The sequence below is a fragment of the Oncorhynchus nerka genome, linkage group LG9a (genome assembly GCF_034236695.1).
Source record: "Oncorhynchus nerka isolate Pitt River linkage group LG9a, Oner_Uvic_2.0, whole genome shotgun sequence".
Taxonomy (NCBI): Eukaryota; Metazoa; Chordata; class Actinopteri; order Salmoniformes; family Salmonidae; genus Oncorhynchus; species Oncorhynchus nerka.
This window is the reverse complement of record NC_088404.1, coordinates 20610982-20634673: the sequence shown is the minus strand read 5'-3', so window position 1 is coordinate 20634673 and position 23692 is coordinate 20610982. Positions and strand designations below refer to the sequence as shown.

The window sequence follows — 23692 nt, the reverse complement described above, 5'->3', positions numbered from 1 at the left end:
CACCTGTGTGTAATCAAGTCTCCGTATAAATGCACCTGCACTGTGATAGTCTCAGAGGTCCGTTAAAAGCGCAGAGAGCATCATGAAGAACAAGGAACACACCAGGCAGGTCCGAGATACTGTTGTGAAGAAGTTTAAAGCCGGATTTGGATACAAAAAGATTTCCCAAGCTTTAAACATCCCAAGGAGCACTGTGCAAGCGATAATATTGAAATGGAAGGAGTATCAGACCACTGCAAATCTACCAAGACCTGGCCGTCCCTCTAAACTTTCAGCTCATACAAGGAGAAGACTGATCAGAGATGCAGCCAAGAGGCCCATGATCACTCTGGATGAACTGCAGAGATCTACAGCTGAGGTGGGAGACTCTGTCCATAGGACAACAATCAGTTGTATATTGCACAAATCTGGCCTTTATGGAAGAGTGGCAAGAAGAAAGCCATTTCTTAAAGATATCCATAAAAAGTGTTGTTTAAAGTTTGCCACAAGCCACCTGGGAGACACACCAAACATGTGGAAGAAGGTGCTCTGGTCAGATGAAACCAAAATTGAACTTTTTGGCAACAATGCAAAACGTTATGTTTGGCGTAAAAGCAACACAGCTCATCACCCTGAACACACCATCCCCACTGTCAACATGGTGGTGGCAGCATCATGGTTTGGGCCTGCTTTTCTTCAGCAGGAACAGGGAAGATGGTTAAAATTGATGGGAAGATGGATGGAGCCAAATACAGGACCATTCTGGAAGAAAACCTGATGGAGTCTGCAAAAGACCGGAGACTGGGACGGAGATTTGTCTTCCAACAAGACAATGATCCAAAACATAAAGCAAAATCTACAATGGAATGGTTCAAAAATAAACATATCCAGGTGTTAGAATGGCCAAGTCAAAGTCCAGACCTGAATCCAATCGAGAATCTGTGGAAAGAACTGAAAACTGCTGTTCACAAATGCTCTCCATCCAACCTCACTGAGCTCGAGCTGTTTTGCAAGGAGGAATGGGAAAAAATGTCAGTCTCTCGATGTGCAAAACTGATAGAGACATACCCAAAGCGACTTACAGCTGTAATCGCAGCAAAAGGTGGCGCTACAAAGTATTAACTTAAGGGGGCTGAATAATTTTGCACGCCCAATTTTTCAGTTTTTGATTTGTTAAAAAAGTTTGAAATATCCAATAAATGTCGTTCCACTTCATGATTGTGTCCCACTGGTTGTTGATTCTTCACAAAAAAATACAGTTTTATATCTTTATGTTTGAAGCCTGAAATGTGGCAAAAGGTCGCAAAGTTCAAGGGGGCCGAATACTTTCGCAAGGCACTGTATATATATACATATTTATATATTACACTGCTCATAAAAATAAAGGGAACACTAAGATAACACATCCTAGATCTGAATGAATGAAATATTCTTATTAAATACTTTTTTCTTTACATAGTTGAATGTGCGGACAACAAAATCTGAAATTTGAAGTCACACTCAAAATTAAAGTGGAAAACCACACTACAGGCTGATCCAACTTTGATGTAATGTCCTTAAAACAAGTCAAAATGAGGCCCAGTAGTGTGTGTTGCCTCCACGTGCCTGTATGACCTCCCTACAACACCTGGGCATGCTCCTGGTGAGGTGGCGGATGGTCTCCTGAGGGATCTCCTCCCAGACCTGGACTAAAGCATCTGCCAACTCCTGGACAGTCTGTGGCGTTGGTGGATGGAGCGAGACATAGGAACGGGCGGGCCAATCCATAGCATCAATGCCTTCCTCTTGCAGCAACTGCTGACACTCCAGCCACACGAGGCCTAGCATTGTCTTGCATTAGGAGGGACCCAGGGCCAACCGCACAAGCATATGGTCTCACAAGGCACAAGGGGTCTGAGGATCTCATTTCGGTACCTAATGGCAGTCAGGCTACCTCTGGCGAGCACATGGAGGGCTGTGCGGCCCCCCAAAGAAATGCCACCCCACACCATGACTGACCCACCGCCAAACCGGTCATGCTGGAGGATGTTGCAGGCAGCAGAACGTTCTCCACGGCGTCTCCAGACTCTGTCACGTCTGTCACATGTGCTCAGTGTGAGCCTGCTTTCATCTGTGAAGAGCACAGGGCGCCAGTGGCAAATTTGCCAATCTTGGTGTTCTCTGGCAAATGCCAAACGTTCTGCACGGGGTTGGGCCTGTGGACGCCGGGCCCTCATACCACCCTCATGGAGTCTGTTTCTGACCGTTTGAGCAGACACATGCACATTTGTGGCCTGCTGGAGGTCATTTTGCAGGGCTCTGGCAGTGCTCCTCCTGCTCCTCCTTGCACAAAGGCGGAGGTAGCGGTCCTGCTGCTGGGTTGTTGCCCTCGTACGGCCTCCTCCAAGTCTTCTGATGTACTGGCCTGTCTCCTGGTAGCGCCTCCATGCTCTGGACACTACGCTGACAGACACAGCAAACCTTCTTGCCACAGCTTGCATTGATGTGCCATCCTGGATGAGCTGCACTACCTGAGCCACTTGTGTGGGTTGTAGACTCCGTCTCATGCTACCACTAGAGTGAAAGCACCGCCAGCATTCAAAAGTGACCAAAACATCAGCCAGGAAGCATAGGAACTGAGAAGTGGTCTGTGGTCACCACCTGCAGAACCACTCCTTTATTGGGGGTGTCTTACTAATTGCCTATAATTTCCACCTGTTGTCTATTCCATTTGCGCAACAGCATGTGAAAATTATTGTCAATCAGTGTTGCTTCCTAAGTGGACAGTTTGATTTCACAGAAGTGTGATTGACTTGGAGTTACATGTGGTGTTTAAGTGTTCCCTTAATTTTTTTGAGCAGTATATATATCAAAGTTGGATATCTAGATCTATCTATCTATCTATATCTATTGTTTTTATTTTTTTTGTTGTTGTGTGATTTGGACTAATCCCCTCTACAACACGGAACTCCACTAAGCTACTGACGGAACGCAAGAGGTGGCTAACAACAGACCTCCATCCTATGCTAGCTTGCTACCGATGTCCTGGCTAGCTGTCTAAATCGCCGTGACCCCCAAACCAACCTCTCCACTCCCTGGACCCTTTTGATCACTCGACTAAGGATGCCTCTCCTTAATGTCAATATGTCTTGTCCATTGCTGTTCTGGTTAGTGTTTATTGGCTTATTTCACTGCAGAGCCTCTAGTCCTGCTCACTATACCTTATCCAACTTATTATTTCCACCACCCACACATGCAATGACATCTCCTGGTTTCAATGTTTCTAGAGACAATATCTCTCTCTTCATCACTCAATACCTAGGTTTACCTCCACTGTACTCACATCCTACCATACCTTTGTCTGTACATTATACCTTGATGCTATTTTATCGCCCCCAGAAACCTCCTTTTACTCTCTGTTCCAGACGTTCTAGACGACCAATTCTTATTGCTTTTAGCCGTACCCTTATTCTTCTCCTCCTATGTTCCTCTGGCGATGTAGAGGTGAATCCAGGCCCTGCAGTGCCTAGCTCCACTCCTATTCCCCAGGCGCTCTCTTTTGATGACTTCTGTAACCGTAATAGCCTTGGTTTCATGCATGTTAACATTAGAAGCCTCCTCCCTAAGTTTGTTCTTTTCACTGCTTTAGCACACTCTGCCAACCCGGATGTTCTAGCTGTGTCTGAATCCTGGCTTAGGAAGACCACCAAAAATTCAGAAATTTTAATTCCAAACTACAACATTTTCAGACAAGATAGAACTGCTAAAGGGGGCGGTGTTGCAATCTACTGCAAAGATAGCCTGCAGAGTTCTGTCCTACTATCCAGGTCTGTACCCAAACAATTTGAACTTCTACTTTTAAAAATCCACCTCTCTAAAAACAAGTCTCTCACCGTTGCCGCCTGCTATAGACCACCCTCTGCTCCCAGCTGTGCTCTGGACACCATATGTGAACTGATTGCCCCCATCTATCTTCAGAGCTCGTGCTGCTAGGCGACCTAAACTGGAACATGCTTAACACCCCAGCCATCCTACAATCTAAACTTGATGCCCTCAATCTCACACAAATTATCAATGAACCTACCAGGTACCCCCAAAGCCTTAAACACGGGCACCCTCATAGATATCATCCTAACCAACTTCCCCTCTAAATACACCTCTGCTGTCTTCAACCAAGATCTCAGCGATCACTGCCTCATTGCCTGCATCCGTAATGGGTCAGCGGTCAAACGACCTCCACTCATCACTGTAAAACGCTCCCTGAAACACTTCAGCGAGCAGGCCTTTCTAATCGACCTGGCCGGGGTGTCCTGGAAGGATATTGATCTCATCCCGTCAGTAGAGGATGCCTGGATATTTTTAAAAATGCCTTCCTAACAATCTTAAATAAACATGCCCCATTCAAGAAAATTAGAACCAGGAACAGATATAGCCCTTGGTTCTCCCCAGACCTGACTGCCCTTAACCAACACAAAAACATCCTATGGCGTTCTGCATTAGCATCGAACAGCCCCGTGATATGCAGCTGTTCAGGGAAGCTAGAAACCGTTATACACAGGCAGTTAGAAAAGCCAAGGCTAGCTTTTTCAAGCAGAAATTTGCTTCCTGCAACACTAACTCTAAAAAGTTCTGGGACACTGTAAAGTCCATGGAGAATAAGAACACCTCCTCCCAGCTGCCCACTGCACTGAAGATAGGAAACACTGTCACCACTGATAAATCCACCATAATTGAGAATTTCAATAAGCATTTTTCTACGGCTGGCCATGCTTTCCACCTGGCAACTCCTACCCGGTCAACAGCACTGCACCCCCAACAGCAACTCGCCCAAGCCTTCCCCATTTCTCCTTCTCCCAAATCCATTCAGCTGAAGTTCTGAAAGAGCTGAAAAATCTGGACCCCTACAAATCAGCCGGGCTAGACAATCTGGACCCTTTCTTTCTAAAATTATCTGCCGAAATTGTTGCCACCCCTATTACTAGCCTGTTCAACCTCTCTTTCTTGTCATCTGAGATTCCCAAAGATTGGAAAGCAGCTGCGGTCATCCCCCTCTTCAAAGGGGGACACTCTTGACCCAAACTGCTACAGACCTATATCTATCCTACCATGCCTTTCTAAGGTCTTGAAAGCCAAGTCAACAAACAGATTACCGACCATTTCGAATCTCACCATACCTTCTCTGCTATGCAATCTGGTTTCAGAGCTGGTCATGGGTGCACCTCAGCCACGCTCAAGGTCCTAAACGATATCTTAACCGCCATCGATAAGAAACATTACTGTGCAGCCGTATTCATTGATCTGGCCAAGGCTTTCGACTCTGTCAACCACCACATCCTTATCGGCAGACTCGACAGCCTTGGTTTCTCAAATGATTGCCTCGCCTGGTTCACCAACTACTTCTCTGATAGAGTTCAGTGTGTCAAATCGGAGGGTCTGCTGTCCGGACCTCTGGCAGTCTCTATGGGGGTGCCACAGGGTTCAATTCTTGGACCGACTCTCTTCTCTGTATACATCAATGATGTTGCTCTTGCTGCTGGTGAGTCTCTGATCCACCTCTACGCAGACGACACCATCCTGTATACTTCCGGCCCTTCTTTGGACACTGTGTTAACAACCCTCCAGGCAAGCTTCAATGCCATACAACTCTCCTTCCGTGGCCTCCAATTGCTCTTAAATACAAGTAAAACTAAATGCATGCTCTTCAACCGATCGCTACCTGCACCTACCCGCCTGTCCAACATCACTACTCTGGACGGCTCTGACTTAGAATACGTGGACAACTACAAATACTTAGGTGTCTGGTTAGACTGTAAACTCTCCTTCCAGACCCATATCAAACATCTCCAATCCAAAGTTAAATCTAGAATTGGCTTCCTATTTCGCAACAAAGCATCCTTCACTCATGCTGCCAAACATACCCTTGTAAAATTGACCATCCTACCAATCCTCGACTTTGGCGATGTCATTTACAAAATAGCCTCCAATACCCTACTCAACAAATTGGATGCAGTCTATCACAGTGCTATCCGTTTTGTCACCAAAGCCCCATATACTACCCACCATTGCGACCTGTACGCTCTCGTTGGCTGGCCCTCGCTTCATACTCGTCGCCAAACCCACTGGCTCCATGTCATCTACAAGACCCTGCTAGGTAAAGTCCCCCTTATCTCAGCTCGCTGGTCACCATAGCATCTCCCACCTGTAGCACACGCTCCAGCAGGTATATCTCTCTAGTCACCCCCAAAACCAATTCTTTCTTTGGCCGCCTCTCCTTCCAGTTCTCTGCTGCCAATGACTGGAACGAACTACAAAAATCTCTTAAATTGGAAACACTTATCTCCCTCACTAGCTTTAAACACCAACTGTCAGAGCATCTTACAGATTACTGCACCTGTACATAGCCCACCTATAATTTAGCCCAAACAACTACCTCTTTCCTAACTGTATTTAATTTATTTATTTATTTTGCTCCTTTGCACCCCATTATTTTTATTTCTACTTTGCACATTCTTCCATTGCAATACTACCATTCCAGTGTTTTACTTGCTATATTGTATTTACTTTGCCACCATGGCCTTTTTTGCCTTTACCTCCCTTCTCACCTAATTTGCTCACATTGTATATAGACTTGTTGTTTTTTTTTTTTTTTTTTTTTTTTTTTACTGTATTATTGACTGTATGTTTGTTTTACTCCATGTGTAACTCTGTGTCGTTGTATGTGTCGAACTGCTTTGCTTTATCTTGGCCAGGTCGCAATTGTAAATGAGAACTTGTTCTCAACTTGCTTACCTGGTTAAATAAAGGTGAAATAAATAAATAAAATAAATATATATACGCTAGGGAAAATAAAACTCAATTCTAAAATGTACAGTTTTGTCACACAACACAATGCCACAGATGTCTCAAGTTAAGGGAGTGTGCAATTGGAAAGCTGACTGCAGGAATATCCACCAGGGCTGTTGCCAGAGAATTGAATGTTATTTTCTCTACCATGGGCCATCAGAATTTGGCAGCACGTCAAACTGGTCTCACAACTGCAGACCACGTGTAACCACGCCATCCCTGGACCTCCACATCCGGCTTCTTCACCACATCGTCTGAGAACAGCCACCCAGACAGTTGATGAAACTGAGGAGTATTTCTGTCTGTAATAAAGCCCTTTTGTGGGGAAAAACTCCTTCTGATTAGCTGGGCTTGCCTACCCAGTGGGTGGGCCTGGCTCTCAAGTGGGTGGGCCTATGCACTCCCAGGCCCACCCATGGCTGTGCCCCTGCCCAGCCATGTGAAATCCATAGATTAGGCCCTAATTAATTAATTTAAATTGACTGATATTTGAACTGTAACTCATAAAATCGTTGCAATTGTTGCATGTTGTGTTTATATTTTTGGTCAGTATAATTCCCCATTATTTAACTAAAAATAGAAATGGGTATGGAATCCATATGAGGAACATTGTCAGAGGAATGCCAGTGTTCCTCATATGGATTCCTCACAGTGTCTAGTCATACAGATGACAATACACCAAGTGTACTCTATTCACAGGATCTCAGTAGAACCACCTGAACCTGTGAGGGATTGGGTGAATGAGATTCCACAACCATGGTGTTAACAAGAGGGGAGGATGAGGAGGAGGAAGAGGGACAAGTGCAGAGTGAGGTGGAGGCAGAGAACATCAGGAGCAGAGGGGGAAGGAGAAGGAGTAGTCAGCATGAAAGAGGGATTAGGGTGAGGAAGAAGAGGCACCTGAGCGGTCCGCCATCGCTCCTCCCAGTGCTGCTTCTCCACCTGAGTGTGCTCTACAGTGACCTTCAGGCTAGAGAGCTTGGTCATGAGCGACTGGTAACACACATGGAGAGAGTAAGAGATAGAGAGCTAGAGGGAGAGAAAGCCAGAATGGGTGGAAAGTAAACTGGAAGATAGGAACAAATTTTACTTCCAAAATTGGAGTTGCCATGGGCAAAAAAGTGAAATTGAGGCAATTATGTTTTCAAATGAAATAGGAATATCAATTTGCTAGAAAAACTAAAGTGGGTGTCACCTTAAAGTGCCATGTGAATAAACATTTTTTTAAATATTTTTTTTTTTTACCTTCGTGGCCTTTAGTTTTCTCTCATACTGCAATTTCTCCCCCTCCAGCACATCCACTTTACTCTTGAGGAGCCTGAGTTCTTGCAGTAAGCCCTGTGAATAACACAGAACATGTTGTAACATTTGAATTGAAAATAACTGTTTCCCTTTGATGCAAAATCTCCAGACCTTAAACACCATGCTCTTCACTGTGCCTTCCGCACAAAATCACCAACGTATCCACTCAAAACCAATGTTGGATACAAACATTGTTCTCTCAGTTTATAAATGAACATGTTACACCAAAAAGTAGAAGGGAATTTTTCAAATGTTGACCCACGTAATTTGATCCCTTAAAAGCCAGAACACTGCAGTTAATACATATAAAGCTCCACATCCCAGGAAAGGCAGCAGATGACCAGTCAGTCAGCCCCTATTCCCGTCAAACTCAACTCCAGACCTCGAAGCCAGTTGCACTGCTTTTTTTATTGTTCCCCTCTAATCAGGAACTGATTTAGACCTGGGACACCAGGTGGGTGCAATTAGTTATTAGATAGAACAGAAAAGCAGCAGGCTCTGGACCTCGTAGGGTAAGAGTTGAATACCCCTGCCCTATACTGTACTCAGAAGTGATGGCTCAGGCTCCTCAAAAGGAACAATGTGTATGGACATTACCAGTCAGTTAGCCAGTCTGGTTGCCAGTTTGTTTCAGCACCCATTAGGTCCCTTCGAAAAAGTTACGTCAAGGCTGAATATTGAAACAAACTGGCACAAGGATATAATGTTTCTTGGACAATTTCATCAAATCATAAAAAACTTGCACATTGAAAAAGTGACTAAAGTAGATAGATTTGAATTCATCTCACGTTTAGAGATAGGGTAGGAGCATAAGCCATCAACCAAGCCCAGTATTTGGACACAATGACCAGTAAACCTTGATTGCATTAATAAGGTGAACCACGGTCATGCAAACACACCACACCACTTACAATGAGTTTGAGACAACACTCAGATATTTTTATATATGTATATATATATATATTTACAAAAAAACATGGGAGATTGGAAATGATGCAGACAAGTACATTGATGGAAGCCACAATCTATCTGCAACATTAAAGCTGATCTACACCCCCCCCCCAAAAAACACCCGGATATGGAGGAAAACAGTACACTAAAAACCACAGGATTCACACACATTGTAGTAGTAGAGATAGAGACATCGGTCACTGTAAAGAGAAGCGTTAAGTACTAGACCCAATAGAGGAATCTAGAGGGGTAGGGAGGACGGTAGTTAAGAGAGAGGGTTGGGTAGCGTGTCCATGGGTACTGCCTACATTCTGTCCTCCACAGCGACAGCAAAACTCCTCCATGTCAGAGCCACCCAAGCCCACATCAGGGCTCTGGTCGTGGGCCTCGCGGGCACCACTCTCCCCCTGGGCCTCCATGGCCCGTTTCTCCATGATGCGGGTGTGGATCTCTTCCTGAAACCTACACATCTGCTCCTGGAGCTCGCTTATCAGATTTACCACACACTGAGAGAGGGAGAAGAAAATACAAAACAGAAAAAGGAAAAATAATAATAATAAAAAGGTTCCAAATGATATGCACTGCTGTGGGTATTATGTTTTTATATTCGTAAAACAATTACATTAAAATAAGAGGTACAGTATATACAGTACCAGTCAAAAGTTTGGACACACCTACTCATTCAAGGGTTTTTCTTTATTTTTTACTATTTTCTACATCTTAGAATAATAGCGAAGACATCGAAACTATGAAATAACACATGTGGAATCATGTAGTAACCAAAAAAGTGTTAAACAAATCAAATGTATTTTATATTTGAGATTCTTCAAAGTAGCCACCCTTTGCCTTGATGATAGCTTTGCACACTCTTGGCATTCTCTCAACCAGGTTCATGAGATGACTTCATGAGTCACCTGGAATGCAATTAACAGGTGTGCCTTGTTAAAAGTACATTTGTGGAATTTCTTTCCATATTAATGCGTTTTAGCCAATCAGTTGTGTTGTGACAAGGTAGGGGTGGTATACATAAGATAGCACTATTTGGCAAATTTCCAAGTCCACATTATGGCAAGAATAGCTCAAATAAGCAAAGAGAAACGACAATCCATCATTACTTTAAGACATGAAGGTCAGTCAATACGGAAACGTTTTTGAAAGTTTCTTAAAGTGCAGTCTCAAAAACCATCAAGCACTATGATGAAACTTTCTCATGAGGACTGTCACAGGAAAGGAAGACCCAGAGTTACCTCTGCTGCAGAGGATACGTTCATTAGAGTTAACTACATCTCAGATTGTGGCCCAAATAAATGCTTCAGAGTTCAAGTAACAGACACATCCCAACATCTGAGGATGTTCAGAGGAGACTGCATGAATCAGGCCTTCATGGTTGAATTGCTGCAAAGAAACCACTACTAAAGGACACCAATAATAAGAAGAGACTTGCTTGGGCCGAGAAACACGAGCAATTGACATTAGACTGGTGGAAATCTGTCCTTTGGTCTGATGAATCCAAATTTGAGATTTTTGGTTCCAACCACAGTGTCTTTGTGAGACACAGAATAGGTGAATGGATGATCTCAGCATGTGTGGTTCCCACCGTAAAGCATGGAGGAGGAGGTGTGATGGTGTGGGGGTGCTTTTCTGGTGACACTGTCTGTGATTCATTTAGAATTCAAGGCACACTTAACCAGCATGGCTACCACAGCATTCTGCAGTGATATGCCATCCCATCTGGTTTGCGCTTAGTGGGACTATCATTTGTTTTTCAAAAGGATAATGACCCAACACACCTCCAGGCTGTGTAAGGGCTATTTGACCAAGAAAGAGACCCAACTGAGATGGTTTGGGATGAGTTGGACTGCAGAGTGAAGGAAAAGCAGCCAACAAGTGCTCAGCATATGTGGGAACTCCTTCAAGACTGTTGGAAAAGCATTACAGGTGAAGCTGGTTGAGAGAATGCCAAGAGTGTGCAAAGCTGTCCTCACGGCAAAAGGGTGGCTCTTTTGAAGAATCTAAAATCTAAAATATATTTGGATTTGTTTAACACTTTTTTGGTTACTGCATGAATCGATGTGTTATTTAATAGTTTTAGTAAAAATAAAGAAACATTTCTGAATGAGTAGGTGTATCCAAACTCTGACTGGTACTGTATATATACATTGTATAAATGCAGTATATATACACACTACATGACCAAAAGCATGTGGACACCTGCTCGTCGAACATCTCTTTCCAAAATGATGTGCATTAATATGGAGTTGATCCCCCTTTGCTGCTATGACAGCCTCCACTCTTCTGGAAAGGCTTTCCACTAGATGATGGTGCATTGCTGGGACTAGCTTCCATTCAGCCACAATAGAATTAGTGAGGTCAGGCACTGATATTGGACGACTAGGCCTGGCTCTCAATCTGTGTTCCAATTCATCCCAAAGGTGTTCGATGGGGTTGAGGTCAGGGCTTTGCGCTGGCCAGTCAAATTCTTCCACATCAATCTTGACAAACCATTTTAATATCAACCTTGCTTTATGCACGGGGGTATAGTCATGCCAATAAAGGAAATGGACTTCCCCAAACTGCTGTCACAAAGTTGGAGGCACAGAATCGTCTAGAATGTCATTGTATGCTGTGGCGTTAAGATTTCCCTTCCCTGGAACTAAGGGGCCTAGCCCGAACCATGAAAAACAGCCCCAGACCATTATTCCTCCTCCACCAAACTTTACAGCTGGCACTATGCCTTTGGGCAGCGTTCTCCTGGCATCCGCCAAACCCAGATTCATCCATCGGACTGTCATATGGTGAAGCGTGAATCATCACTCCAGGGAACGCATTTCCACAGCTCCAGAGTCCAAAGACCGCAAGCTTTACAGCACTCCAGGCAGCGCTTGGCATTGCGTATGGTGATCGTAGGCTTGTGTGTGGCTGCTCGTCCATTGAAACCAAAGCTCTCAACGAACAGTTATTGTGTTGACGTTGCTTCTAGAGGCCGTTTGTAACTCGGTAGTGAGTGTTGCAACCGAGGACAGACGATTTTTACGTGCTACGCGCTTCAGCACTGGGTGGTCCCATTCTGTGAGCTTGTGTGGCCTACCACTTCGCGGCTGAGCCGTTGTTGCTCCTAGACGTTTCCAATTCACAATAACTGCACGTACAGTTGACCGGGGCAGCTCTACCAGGGCAGGAATTTGACGAACTGACTTGTTGGAAAGGTGATATCCTATGACGGTGCAATGTTGAAAGTCACTAAGCTCTGCCAAGCCAATGTTTGTGATGGAGATTACATGGCTGTGTGTTTGATTTTTTTTTTTTTACGTAGATAGATAGCAGAAGTGGTTATTACTACGATGAGGGTAAAGGGACCTCTTGGAGCAGATCTGTGCAGTTAAACTGTCAACGTGTCAAACATGGCACTGTACAGATCTGCTCCAAGACGTCCCTTTACCCTCATCGTAGTAATAACCACTTCTGCTATCTATCTACGTCTATTTATATATATAATACCAAAAGTATGTGGACACACTTTAAATGAGTGGATTTGGCTGTTTCAGCCACACCCGTTGCTGACGGGTGTATAAAATCAAATACACAGCCATGTAATTACTACGATGAGGGTAAAGGGACCTCTTGGAGCAGATCTGTACAGTTAAACTGTCACACTGCCAGACAGCGTAAACAAAGTTCCTGAGCTACTTTGCAAGTTCTCAAAGTGCAAACGTAAAGACTGGCTTATCTGGTTGCTGTCCAGAAGATACCTTTACTTCCCTGAGGAATTGGAAGGCTTCGAAGATTAAGGACAGCAAGTAGATTCCTAAACTAGATTATTAACATTTTGGCCAACTAGAATTAAACTGAAGTGTATGTTTGATACCAACAAGTTAAACGGTAACAAACTTTGATTTTATGGTTTTGGAATCTTCCACTAGAGTAGAAAAAGTGGGCAAGTCCATTCCCTGTGAAGGGAGGGGGTTGGTTGGTGGTTTAATGTCCTAATCTTGGATACGTTGACAGAAATGCCTGGCTTGTGGACAGAGGAAGTTTCATATGAAAGTCCCAGTTGATGTTACACTAACAGTACAGCTGATGATACACATTCCTCCTCTATGTATAGCTGTATGCTCTGAGCTTGGTAGTCGAGGGGAGTGGGATGTGTTCAAGTGAATTTCTGCCATTTCCCCATGGTGCATGAAGCCTAGTGTTTGTGGATGAACCCAATGCAGAATGGTTTCAGGTTACCATGGCACCGCAACCGGCGTGGAGTCCCGCTCCGCCCGGATATCATGTATTTATGGGACGAGGTCAGAGACACATGACCCGACAGACTGTGTACATTACATGGTATACCCACAAGCTTCCCCCTCTGTCAATACACTTGATATTCTGTCCCCAAGACAACTCTGCATAATGTCACTGTTACCAACAGTTACAGACATTTGCTCATGTTATGGCAAGATTCTGAATCAGATAGCGATTTCATTTCACATCGATGTGCCCCTCACGTCCGAACTGCTGTGCAAATGTCTCCAGCATATTTTTGCGCTCAGCAGTTGATTGCTCACCAGAATGTCTGGAACACAGCCTGCACGCTGCCATTTCTCATCTGCCCCACTGTCTGTCAGCGGCTCTAGTTCAGGCCCCGCCGAGATTCTGTGTCTCTGGTCATTTCCAGCCCTGCGTATCAGACTCTAAATCACCTTTTGGGGCAGCAGGGGAGTTTGGGTTCCCTGGGCCTCAGCGGACATTCACAACACTAAATCATGTTCATTTAACACAAGGCCAGATCATCTGGTGACAGACAGACTGGGGGATGTTACTGGGCTGAAGCTCTGGTGACAGACAGACTGGGGGATGTTACTGGGCTGAGGCTCTGGTGACAGACAGACTGGGGGATGTTACTGGGCTGAAGCTCTGGTGACAGACAGACTGGGGGATGTTACTGGGCTGAGGCTCTGGTGACAGACAGACTGGGGGATGTTACTGGGCTGAGGCTCTGGTGACAGACAGACTGGGGGATGTTACTGGGCTGAGGCTCTGGTGACAGACAGACTGGGGGATGTTACTGGGCTGAGGCTCTGGTGACAGACAGACTGGGGGATGTTACTGGGCTGAGGCTCTGGTGACAGACAGACTGGGGGATGTTACTGGGCTGAGGCTCTGGTGACAGACAGACTGGGGAATGTGCCATTTGAGAGCAGCTGGGTGTAATACACTGAACAAAGCAGCACAAAAGGCTCATTGAGGAGAGGTGAGGTAGAGGTGCTGTTGCTGGTGAACTGGACTGGGGTGTTTGGAGTAGTTGGTCAGGTTATTGGAGTTGAGCTGACTGCATGTGGTCGTGCCTAACCCTTCACCAGAGGGATGACGCAACACATAGCATTAGGTGGAATCCAGCAAGCACATGGATGTGTCTGACTTTGCTCTGGATACAGTCAGAACAACTAATATGATGAACTAATATCAGCAATCAAACAGTTGTATAAGCTCTTATAATGGACATACGTCTTTCAGTTACTGTGAACAGTTACAATTGTACTTGTAATATTATTGTAACTGTTCACAGTAACTGGAAGACGTATGTCCATTATTAGCCCAATACACTGGAGCAGAAATCCACTGAGAGCTGGTGGTCTGGTCATGACAGTTCCTAATGAAGTTATAAAATGGTGACCAGTCAGTGGATGACCAGGGCTTTGACAGACCTACAGAGGAGGTGCTCCTGTGAGGGGAACCTTACAGCTTGTCTGGGGGGCCACCTGTCTGTCTGGGGGGGCCACCTGTCTGTCTGGGGGGCCACCTGTCTGTCTGTCTGGGGGGCCACCTGTCTGTCTGTCTGGGGGGCCACCTGTCTGTCTGGGGGGGCCACCTGTCTGTCTGGGGGGCCACCTGTCTGTCTGGGGGGCCACCTGTCTGTCTGGGGGGCCACCTGTCTGTCTGGGGGGCCACCTGTCTGTCTGGGGGGCACCTGTCTGTCTGGGGGGCACCTGTCTGTCTGGGGGGGACCTGTCTGTCTGGGGGACCTGTCTGTCTGGGGGGGCCCTGTTTGTCTGGGGGGCCACCTGTTTGTCTGGGGGGCCACCTGTCTGTCTGGGGGGCCACCTGTCTGTCTGGGGGGCCACCTGTCTGTCTGGGGGGCCACCTGTCTGTCTGGGGGGCCACATGTCTGTCTGGGGGGAGTGTTTGATCTTCTTGGGGTGTCCCAGGCTCTGGAGATCCCCTGTTTCTCTTTACTATAAACCTATAGGTTTGGAGCGGTCATATAATGCGTCAAAGTGAACCTACAGACCTACATGTTTATGCCATTTTAACTTAAATCTTTCATTCACTACTCCTGTAGTATTTTTTTTATCCAGCCATGTGACTCTTCTAAGACTGAAAGTGAGGCTACTTGTGAATTGCTATTCTCAAGGTTATAGAGATAGAATTTTCTTCATGCCAAGTCCATGTTTCTCCTGAAGTATCTGACAGCTCTACATAGGCCTGCTGACACATTATAGCACATTGTGGTCTGTGCAACATCAAATAAACAATCCACGTGTGGTTTCTACCCAGCCAGCCTCAAAGAGAACAACAGGTGGGTCATGAAGCTGGTAAAGGCACTGAAAGACCACACTGAGACCACACTGAGACCACACTGAAATACCACACTGAAAGACCACACTGAAAGACCACTGAGACCACACTGAAACCACACTGAGACCACACTCGCTACTGATGGAATTATGTTGTTTTTCACTTGGCATTCCAGTACTGTTCGAACTAGAAAACATACTAAGTTGGCTCACTTCATAAGGCTTTGAGGGACTCTTGCTAACAGCTGTGGGTTAATGGTGCCACCATACAAAGCCCTGAGTGGAGTGCTTTTGGAATGCTTTTCATTTTCAGTTTAAGTCAAGTTTAAGCTATGTTTTACGGTTAACCAGCCCAGTGTGTGATTTTCTCGAATCATGCCAGCCTGCACTATAGTACTGTACCTCAGCTTTGTTCTGCGGGTCCTTGCTGCTGTCGTTGTGGTTCTGTCTCTCGTCCATGCCGACCAGCTTCAGTTTCAGGTAGGAAACCTCATCCATCAGATCTAGTTTCTGGGTCTCCAACGAGTTCCGGCTCAGCAGCTCCTGTGCAGCACACAGTCACAGAGACACACACATTAACACTCCCCTACACACACACACACAACGCATCCACTGACCAGAGCGCAGTACAAAGTCAGTTGCTGCACCACTGGGCAAAAAGTTCCCCCAAACCAAAAGTTCAGCCAGGGAACCAGTGTCCTGCTCCGATATATTTTTATATATACCAAATAATGTTCATATATATATATATATATAGTTGAAGTTGGAAGTTTACATACACTTTAGCCAAATACATTTAAACTCAGATTGTCACAATTTCTGATATTAAATCCGAGTAAAAATGCCCTGTCTTAGATCACCACTTTATTTTAAGAATGTGAAATGTCAGAATAATAGTAGAAAGAAGGATTTATTTCATCACATTCAGAAGATTACATACACTTAATTAGTATTTGGTAGCATTGCCTTTAAATTGGTTAACGTGGGTCAAACGTTTCAGGTAGCCTTCCACAAGCTTCCCACAATAAGTTGGGTGAATTTTGACCCATCCCTCCTGACAGAGCTGGTGCAACTGAGTCAAGTTTGTAGGCCTCCTTGCTTGCACACGCTTTTTCAGTTCTGCCCACAAATGTTCTATAGGATTGAGGTCAGGGCTTTGTGATGGCCACTCCAATACCTTGACTTTGTTGTCCTTAAGCCATTTTTCCACAACTTTGGAAGTATGCTTGGGGTCATTGTCCATTTGGAAGACCCATTTGCGACCATATAACTTTCCTCCCTTATGGTGCCATCTATTTTGTGAAGTGCACCATTCCCTCCTGCAGCAAAGCACACCCACAACACGATGCTGCCATTCCCGTTCTTCACGGTTGGGATGGTGTTCTTCGGCTTGCAAGCCTCCCCCTTTTTCTTTCAAACATAACGATGGTCATTATGGCCAAATAGTTATATTTTTGTTTCATCAGACCAGAGGACATTTCTCAAAAAAGTATGATCTTTGTCACCATGTGCAGTTGTAAAACGTAGTCTGGCTTTTTTTATGCCGGTTTTGGAGCAGTAACTTCTTCCTTTCTGAGCGGCCTTTCAGGTTATGTTGATATAGGACTTGTTTTATTGTGGATATAGATATTTTTGTACCTGTTTCCTCCAGCATCCTCACAAGGTCCGTTACTGTTGTTCTGGGATTTATTTGCACTTTTCGCACCAAAGTACGTTCATCTCTAGGAGACAGAACCCGTCTCCTTCCTGAGCGGTATGACGGCTGCGTAGTTATACATGCAAACTATTGTTTGTACAGATGACCGTGGTACCTTCAGGCATTTGGAAATTGCTCCCAAGGATGAACCAGATTAAATGTCAGGAATTGTGTAAAAACTGAGCTTAAATGTATTTGGCTAAGGTGTATGTAAACCTCCGACTTCAACTGTGTATTTATATATGCTACGTGTCCTTATTTTGATCTCCTCTGTTTGAATCAGACACGAGAGAGAGAGATCAAGAACAAGTGAGAGACAGAATCCTAAGTGAGAAACAGTTAAAACTATGGACATAGACTGTCACTGTGGAGAGAATCAGAGTGCGTGTGTGTGTGTGTGTGTGTGTGTGTGTGGAGCAGTTGGGTGTGTGAGCCGTGACTGTAGGTTTCACACACAGTAAACACACTTCCCTAAGGCCCTTTGGATATCCCAACACCCCTCGTCACCAGAGGCTGATTTCGGTTCCTGTTCCAGCAGGGGATACTACTTACTCCCTCCACTACAGACTAAGATTCACTATCACATGTCATCAAAATAACTTTGCATCACATCATCTGAACTGGGTGTCCCTTACCAAGGCAACTATACATAGGCCTAAAGATCTGCAATAAGCTATTCTAAATATAAGTGACATCACATGGAAAATAACAACTCCACACCACCAGATGAAAAACATTGAAAATGAAATCTGTTAGATAAGTTATGGCACCCTGTGACCCAACCCAACACCGGCATTACTTCGAGCAGGATCAGCCGAGCATTTAGAAGAAATTTTACGTAATTTTCTGTGAAGGGCCTATCAGCTGATTCTGCAGCTAACTAAGCCTGTTGAAATCCTTCTTTTGAACTAATTATGTACTGAAACACATGCGGGCTGTGGCCTAATGATACCCAACTATTCAATTCAATTCAATGGGCTTTATTGACATGGGAAACTGATGTTTACAAAGCAAGTGAAATAGAACTATCTGTTTACCCAATGTAGGAACTAGAACTATCCGTTTATCTAGGCTTGGACTCTGTTGTACTGCTATAGGCTCCCAGAATGAGCGCTGTGGCTGACTAGCCTGACCAGGTGCCCTAACATGCCCCTCAGGCTTTCAGAGTCAGACAGACTGATCAGGCCAATTTTTATTTTTTATTTATTTCACCTTTATTTAACCAGGTAAGCAAGTTGAGAACAAGTTCTCATTTACAATTGCGACCTGGCCAAGATAAAGCAAAGCAGTTCGACACATACAACGACACAGAGTTACACATGGAGTAAAACAAACATACAGTCAATAATACAGTAAAAAAAATAAATAAAAAAAAAAACAAGTCTATATACAATGTGAGCAAATTAGGTGAGAAGGGAGGTAAAGGCAAAAAAGGCCATGGTGGCAAAGTAAATACAATATAGCAAGTAAAACACTGGAATGGTAGTATTGCAATGGAAGAATGTGCAAAGTAGAAATAAAAATAATGGGGTGCAAAGGAGCAAAATAAATAAATAAATTAAATACAGTTGGGAAAGAGGTAGTTGTTTGGGCTAAATTATAGGTGGGCTATGTACAGGTGCAGTAATCTGTAAGATGCTCTGACAGTTGGTGCTTAAAGCTAGTGAGGAGAGATAAGTGTTTCCAATTTAAGAGATTTTTGTAGTTCGTTCCAGTCATTGGCAGCAGAGAACTGGAAGGAGAGGCGGCCAAAGAAAGAATTGGTTTTGGGGGTGACTAGAGAGATATACCTGCTGGAGCGTGTGCTACAGGTGGGAGATGCTATGGTGACCAGCGAGCTGAGATAAGGGGGACTTTACCTAGCAGGGTCTTGTAGATGACATGGAGCCAGTGGGTTTGGCGACGAGTATGAAGCGAGGGCCAGCCAACGAGAGCGTACAGGTCGCAATGGTGGGTAGTATATGGGGCTTTGGTGACAAAACGGATAGCACTGTGATAGACTGCATCCAATTTGTTGAGTAGGGTATTGGAGGCTATTTTGTAAATGACATCGCCAAAGTCGAGGATTGGTAGGATGGTCAATTTTACAAGGGTATGTTTGGCAGCATGAGTGAAGGATGCTTTGTTGCGAAATAGGAAGCCAATTCTAGATTTAACTTTGGATTGGAGATGTTTGATATGGGTCTGGAAGGAGAGTTTACAGTCTAACCAGACACCTAAGTATTTGTAGTTGTCCACGTATTCTAAGTCAGAGCCGTCCAGAGTAGTGATGTTGGACAGGCGGGTAGGTGCAGGTAGCGATCGGTTGAAGAGCATGCATTTAGTTTTACTTGTATTTAAGAGCAATTGGAGGCCACGGAAGGAGAGTTGTATGGCATTGAAGCTTGCCTGGAGGGTTGTTAACACAGTGTCCAAAGAAGGGCCGGAAGTATACAGAATGGTGTCGTCTGCGTAGAGGTGGATCAGAGACTCACCAGCAGCAAGAGCGACCTCATTGATGTATACAGAGAAGAGAGTCGGTCCAAGAATTGAACCCTGTGGCACCCCCATAGAGACTGCCAGAGGTCCGGACAGCAGACCCTCCGATTTGACACACTGAACTCTATCAGAGAAGTAGTTGGTGAACCAGGCGAGGCAATCATTTGAGAAACCAAGGCTGTCGAGTCTGCCGATAAGGATGTGGTGGTTGACAGAGTCGAAAGCCTTGGCCAGATCAATGAATACGGCTGCACAGTAATGTTTCTTATCGATGGCGGTTAAGATATCGTTTAGGACCTTGAGCGTGGCTGAGGTGCACCCATGACCAGCTCTGAAACCAGATTGCATAGCAGAGAAGGTATGGTGAGATTCGAAATGGTCGGTAATCTGTTTGTTGACTTGGCTTTCGAAGACCTTAGAAAGGCATGGTAGGATAGATATAGGTCTGTAGCAGTTTGGGTCAAGAGTGTCCCCCCTTTGAAGAGGGGGATGACCGCAGCTGCTTTCCAATCTTTGGGAATCTCAGATGACACGAAAGAGAGGTTGAACAGGCTAGTAATAGGGGTGGCAACAATTTCGGCAGATAATTTTAGAAAGAAAGGGTCCAGATTGTCTAGCCCGGCTGATTTGTAGGGGTCCAGATTTTTCAGCTCTTTCAGAACTTCAGCTGAATGGATTTGGGAGAAGGAGAAATGGGGAAGGCTTGGGCGAGTTGCTGTTGGGGGTGCAGTGCTGTTGACCGGGGTAGGAGTTGCCAGGTGGAAAGCATGGCCAGCCGTAGAAAAATGCTTATTGAAATTCTCAATTATGGTGGATTTATCAGTGGTGACAGTGTTTCCTATCTTCAGTGCAGTGGGCAGCTGGGAGGAGGTGTTCTTATTCTCCATGGACTTTACAGTGTCCCAGAACTTTTTAGAGTTAGTGTTGCAGGAAGCAAATTTCTGCTTGAAAAAGCCAGCCTTGGCTTTTCTAACTGCCTGTGTATAACGGTTTCTAGCTTCCCTGAACAGCTGCATATCACGGGGCTGTTCGATGCTAATGCAGAACGCCATAGGATGTTTTTGTGTTGGTTAAGGGCAGTCAGGTCTGGGGAGAACCAAGGGCTATATCTGTTCCTGGTTCTAATTTTCTTGAATGGGGCATGTTTATTTAACATTGTTAGGAAGGCATTTTTAAAAATATCCAGGCATCCTCTACTGACGGGATGAGATCAATATCCTTCCAGGACACCCCGGCCAGGTCGATTAGAAAGGCCTGCTCGCTGAAGTGTTTCAGGGAGCGTTTTACAGTGATGAGTGGAGGTCGTTTGACCGCTGACCCATTACGGATGCAGGCAATGAGGCAGTGATCGCTGAGATCTTGGTTGAAGACAGCAGAGGTGTATTTAGAGGGGAAGTTGGTTAGGATGATATCTATGAGGGTGCCCGTGTTTAAGGCTTTGGGGGTACCTGGTAGGTTCATTGATAATTTGTGTGAGATTGAGGGCATCAAGTTTAGATTGTAGGATGGCTGGGGTGTTAAGCATGTTCCAGTTTAGGTCGCCTAGCAGCACGAGCTCTGAAGATAGATGGGGGCAATCAGTTCACATATGGTGTCCAGAGCACAGCTGGGAGCAGAGGGTGGTCTATAGCAGGCGGCAACGGTGAGAGACTTGTTTTTAGAGAGGTGGATTTTTAAAAGTAGAAGTTCAAATTGTTTGGGTACAGACCTGGATAGTAGGACAGAACTCTGCAGGCTATCTTTGCAGTAGATTGCAACACCGCCCCCTTTAGCAGTTCTATCTTGTCTGAAAATGTTGTAGTTTGGAATTAAAATTTCTGAATTTTTGGTGGTCTTCCTAAGCCAGGATTCAGACACAGCTAGAACATCCGGGTTGGCAGAGTGTGCTAAAGCAGTGAAAAGAACAAACTTAGGGAGGAGGCTTCTAATGTTAACATGCATGAAACCAAGGCTATTACGGTTACAGAAGTCATCAAAGAGAGCGCCTGGGGAATAGGAGTGGAGCTAGGCACTGCAGGGCCTGGATTCACCTCTACATCGCCAGAGGAACATAGGAGGAGAAGAATAAGGGTACGGCCAAAAGCAATAAGAATTGGTCGTCTAGAACGTCTGGAACAGAGAGTAAAAGGAGGTTTCTGGGGGCGATAAAATAGCATCAAGGTATAATGTACAGACAAAGGTATGGTAGGATGTGAGTACAGTGGAGGTAAACCTAGGTATTGAGTGATGAAAGAGAGATATTGTCTCTAGAAACATCATTGAAACCAGGAGATGTCATTGCATGTGTGGGTGGTGGAACTAATAAGTTGGATAAGGTATAGTGAGCAGGACTAGAGGCTCTACAGTGAAATAAGCCAATAAACACTAACCAGAACAGCAATGGACAAGACATATTGACATTAAGGAGAGGCAACCTTAGTCGAGTGATCAAAAGGGTCCAGGGAGTGGAGAGGTTGGTTTGGGGGTCACGGCGATTTAGACAGCTAGCCAGGACATCGGTAGCAAGCTAGCATAGGATGGAGGTCTGTTGTTAGCCACCTCTTGCGTTCCGTCAGTAGATTAGTGGAGTTCCGTGTTGTAGAGGGGATTAGTCCAAATCACACAACAACAAAAAAATAAAAACAATAGATATAGTTATAGAGGCCCAAGAAGAAACATGTTAATAATAAAAATAAATAAATTGTCCGATTGTCTATTCTGAGAGCATCCGGTAAGACAGCTAACGGTTAGCAGGCCGCAGATGGGCATTCAGGTAACGTCGCGACGGAGGAGCCAGCCGGATCTCCTTCGGGTAGATAACGTCGGCAGTCCAGTTGTGAAGGCCCGGAGGGGCTCCGTGTAGGCAGTAAAACGGGTCCGGATAGGTGACTGCAGCCCAGGAGTGATTGACGGAGCTCAGGAGTGGTTGACGGAGCTCGCTAGCTCCGGAGTAATTGATGTTTGCTCCGGAATCGACGAAAGCAGATAGACACACGGATAGCAGCCAGCTAGCTGTGAGATCCGGGAGTGAATGTCCAGAGAGCAGTTGAAATCCAGGGACATGGAGAGAAAAAAAATCGGTCCGGTATGTTCCGTTCCGAGCCGCGCTGCGCCGTACAAAACTGGCGATAGATTTTCGAGTTAAAGGATAGCTAATGACCACAAACCGTGGTTAGCTGAATACGAACGAGTTGCCAGTAAAGAAGCCAAGCCAAGTCCCTCTGAAACAGGACCTCCTCCTTTCCCTGGGCCACAGCCAGAGGTGTGCCAGCCTGTCAGAACTCTCAGCAGACCCAAGGTGCCACTAGCCTGGTCTCAGATATGTTTGTGCCTTATAACCAAGAACATACAGTTTGTTTGACATAATAACGGCCATAGGAGTTGGCTAAACAGCTCAAACATATATGGGTTACCACTGGGCCAGGGTAAGACACCACTAACTGTACATTCCCCTGCTTGGTCAAGCAAGACACAGGGAGAAGGAAGGAGGCTGGCTCTGGCTGTATGGTAGGTCAAGCTATCAAACATGGACTTGACTGGCCCTAACAGCAAACAATCCTTCTTAGTGTGTGTGTTTGTTGTTATGGTTGGTGTGGAGCCATGTGCACAGTCTTGGGTGAATAATTCCTCTCTCCGAATGAGGATGTAGTCACTATGACATTCTGGCAGGGGGAAACATAGAAATGAAATAGAACACAATGTAATGTATATCTATGGGTGGTATTCATCCTAGGTAAGAATGGAGAACAGGACGGTGCTGCTTCAGTAAACCAAGCAGAAGGAATTTAGTGGTGATCCCACATGTGCCCAACATCGATGACACAAACTGTTTTATGAATGGGTGCTTATATACTTATACGGAGAGGTGTGTATGGTGTGTGTGTGTGTCTGTCTGTGATTGAGACACATAGAAAGAAGACAC

The 23692-nt window shown here is 45.1% G+C and overlaps 1 protein-coding gene across 11 annotated transcripts in view; it reads right to left on the bottom strand.

Moving 5' to 3' along the window:
- Positions 1-23692, bottom strand: part of LOC115115357 (liprin-beta-2-like) — a 110226-nt gene that overhangs the window by 26563 nt on the left and 59971 nt on the right. For 8 of the 11 annotated variants that reach the window (XM_029643849.2, XM_065022394.1, XM_065022392.1 and 5 more), the window contains 3 exons: positions 16020-16160; positions 9363-9560; positions 8047-8139 (listed from right to left, as the gene is read on the bottom strand). In XM_029643849.2, the coding sequence (XP_029499709.2) occupies positions 8047-8139; positions 9363-9560; positions 16020-16160 (432 nt within the window). The remainder of the gene's footprint in view (positions 1-8046; positions 8140-9362; positions 9561-16019; positions 16161-23692) is intronic. The other 3 variants (XM_065022395.1, XM_065022396.1, XM_065022397.1) reach the window with 2 other exon arrangements.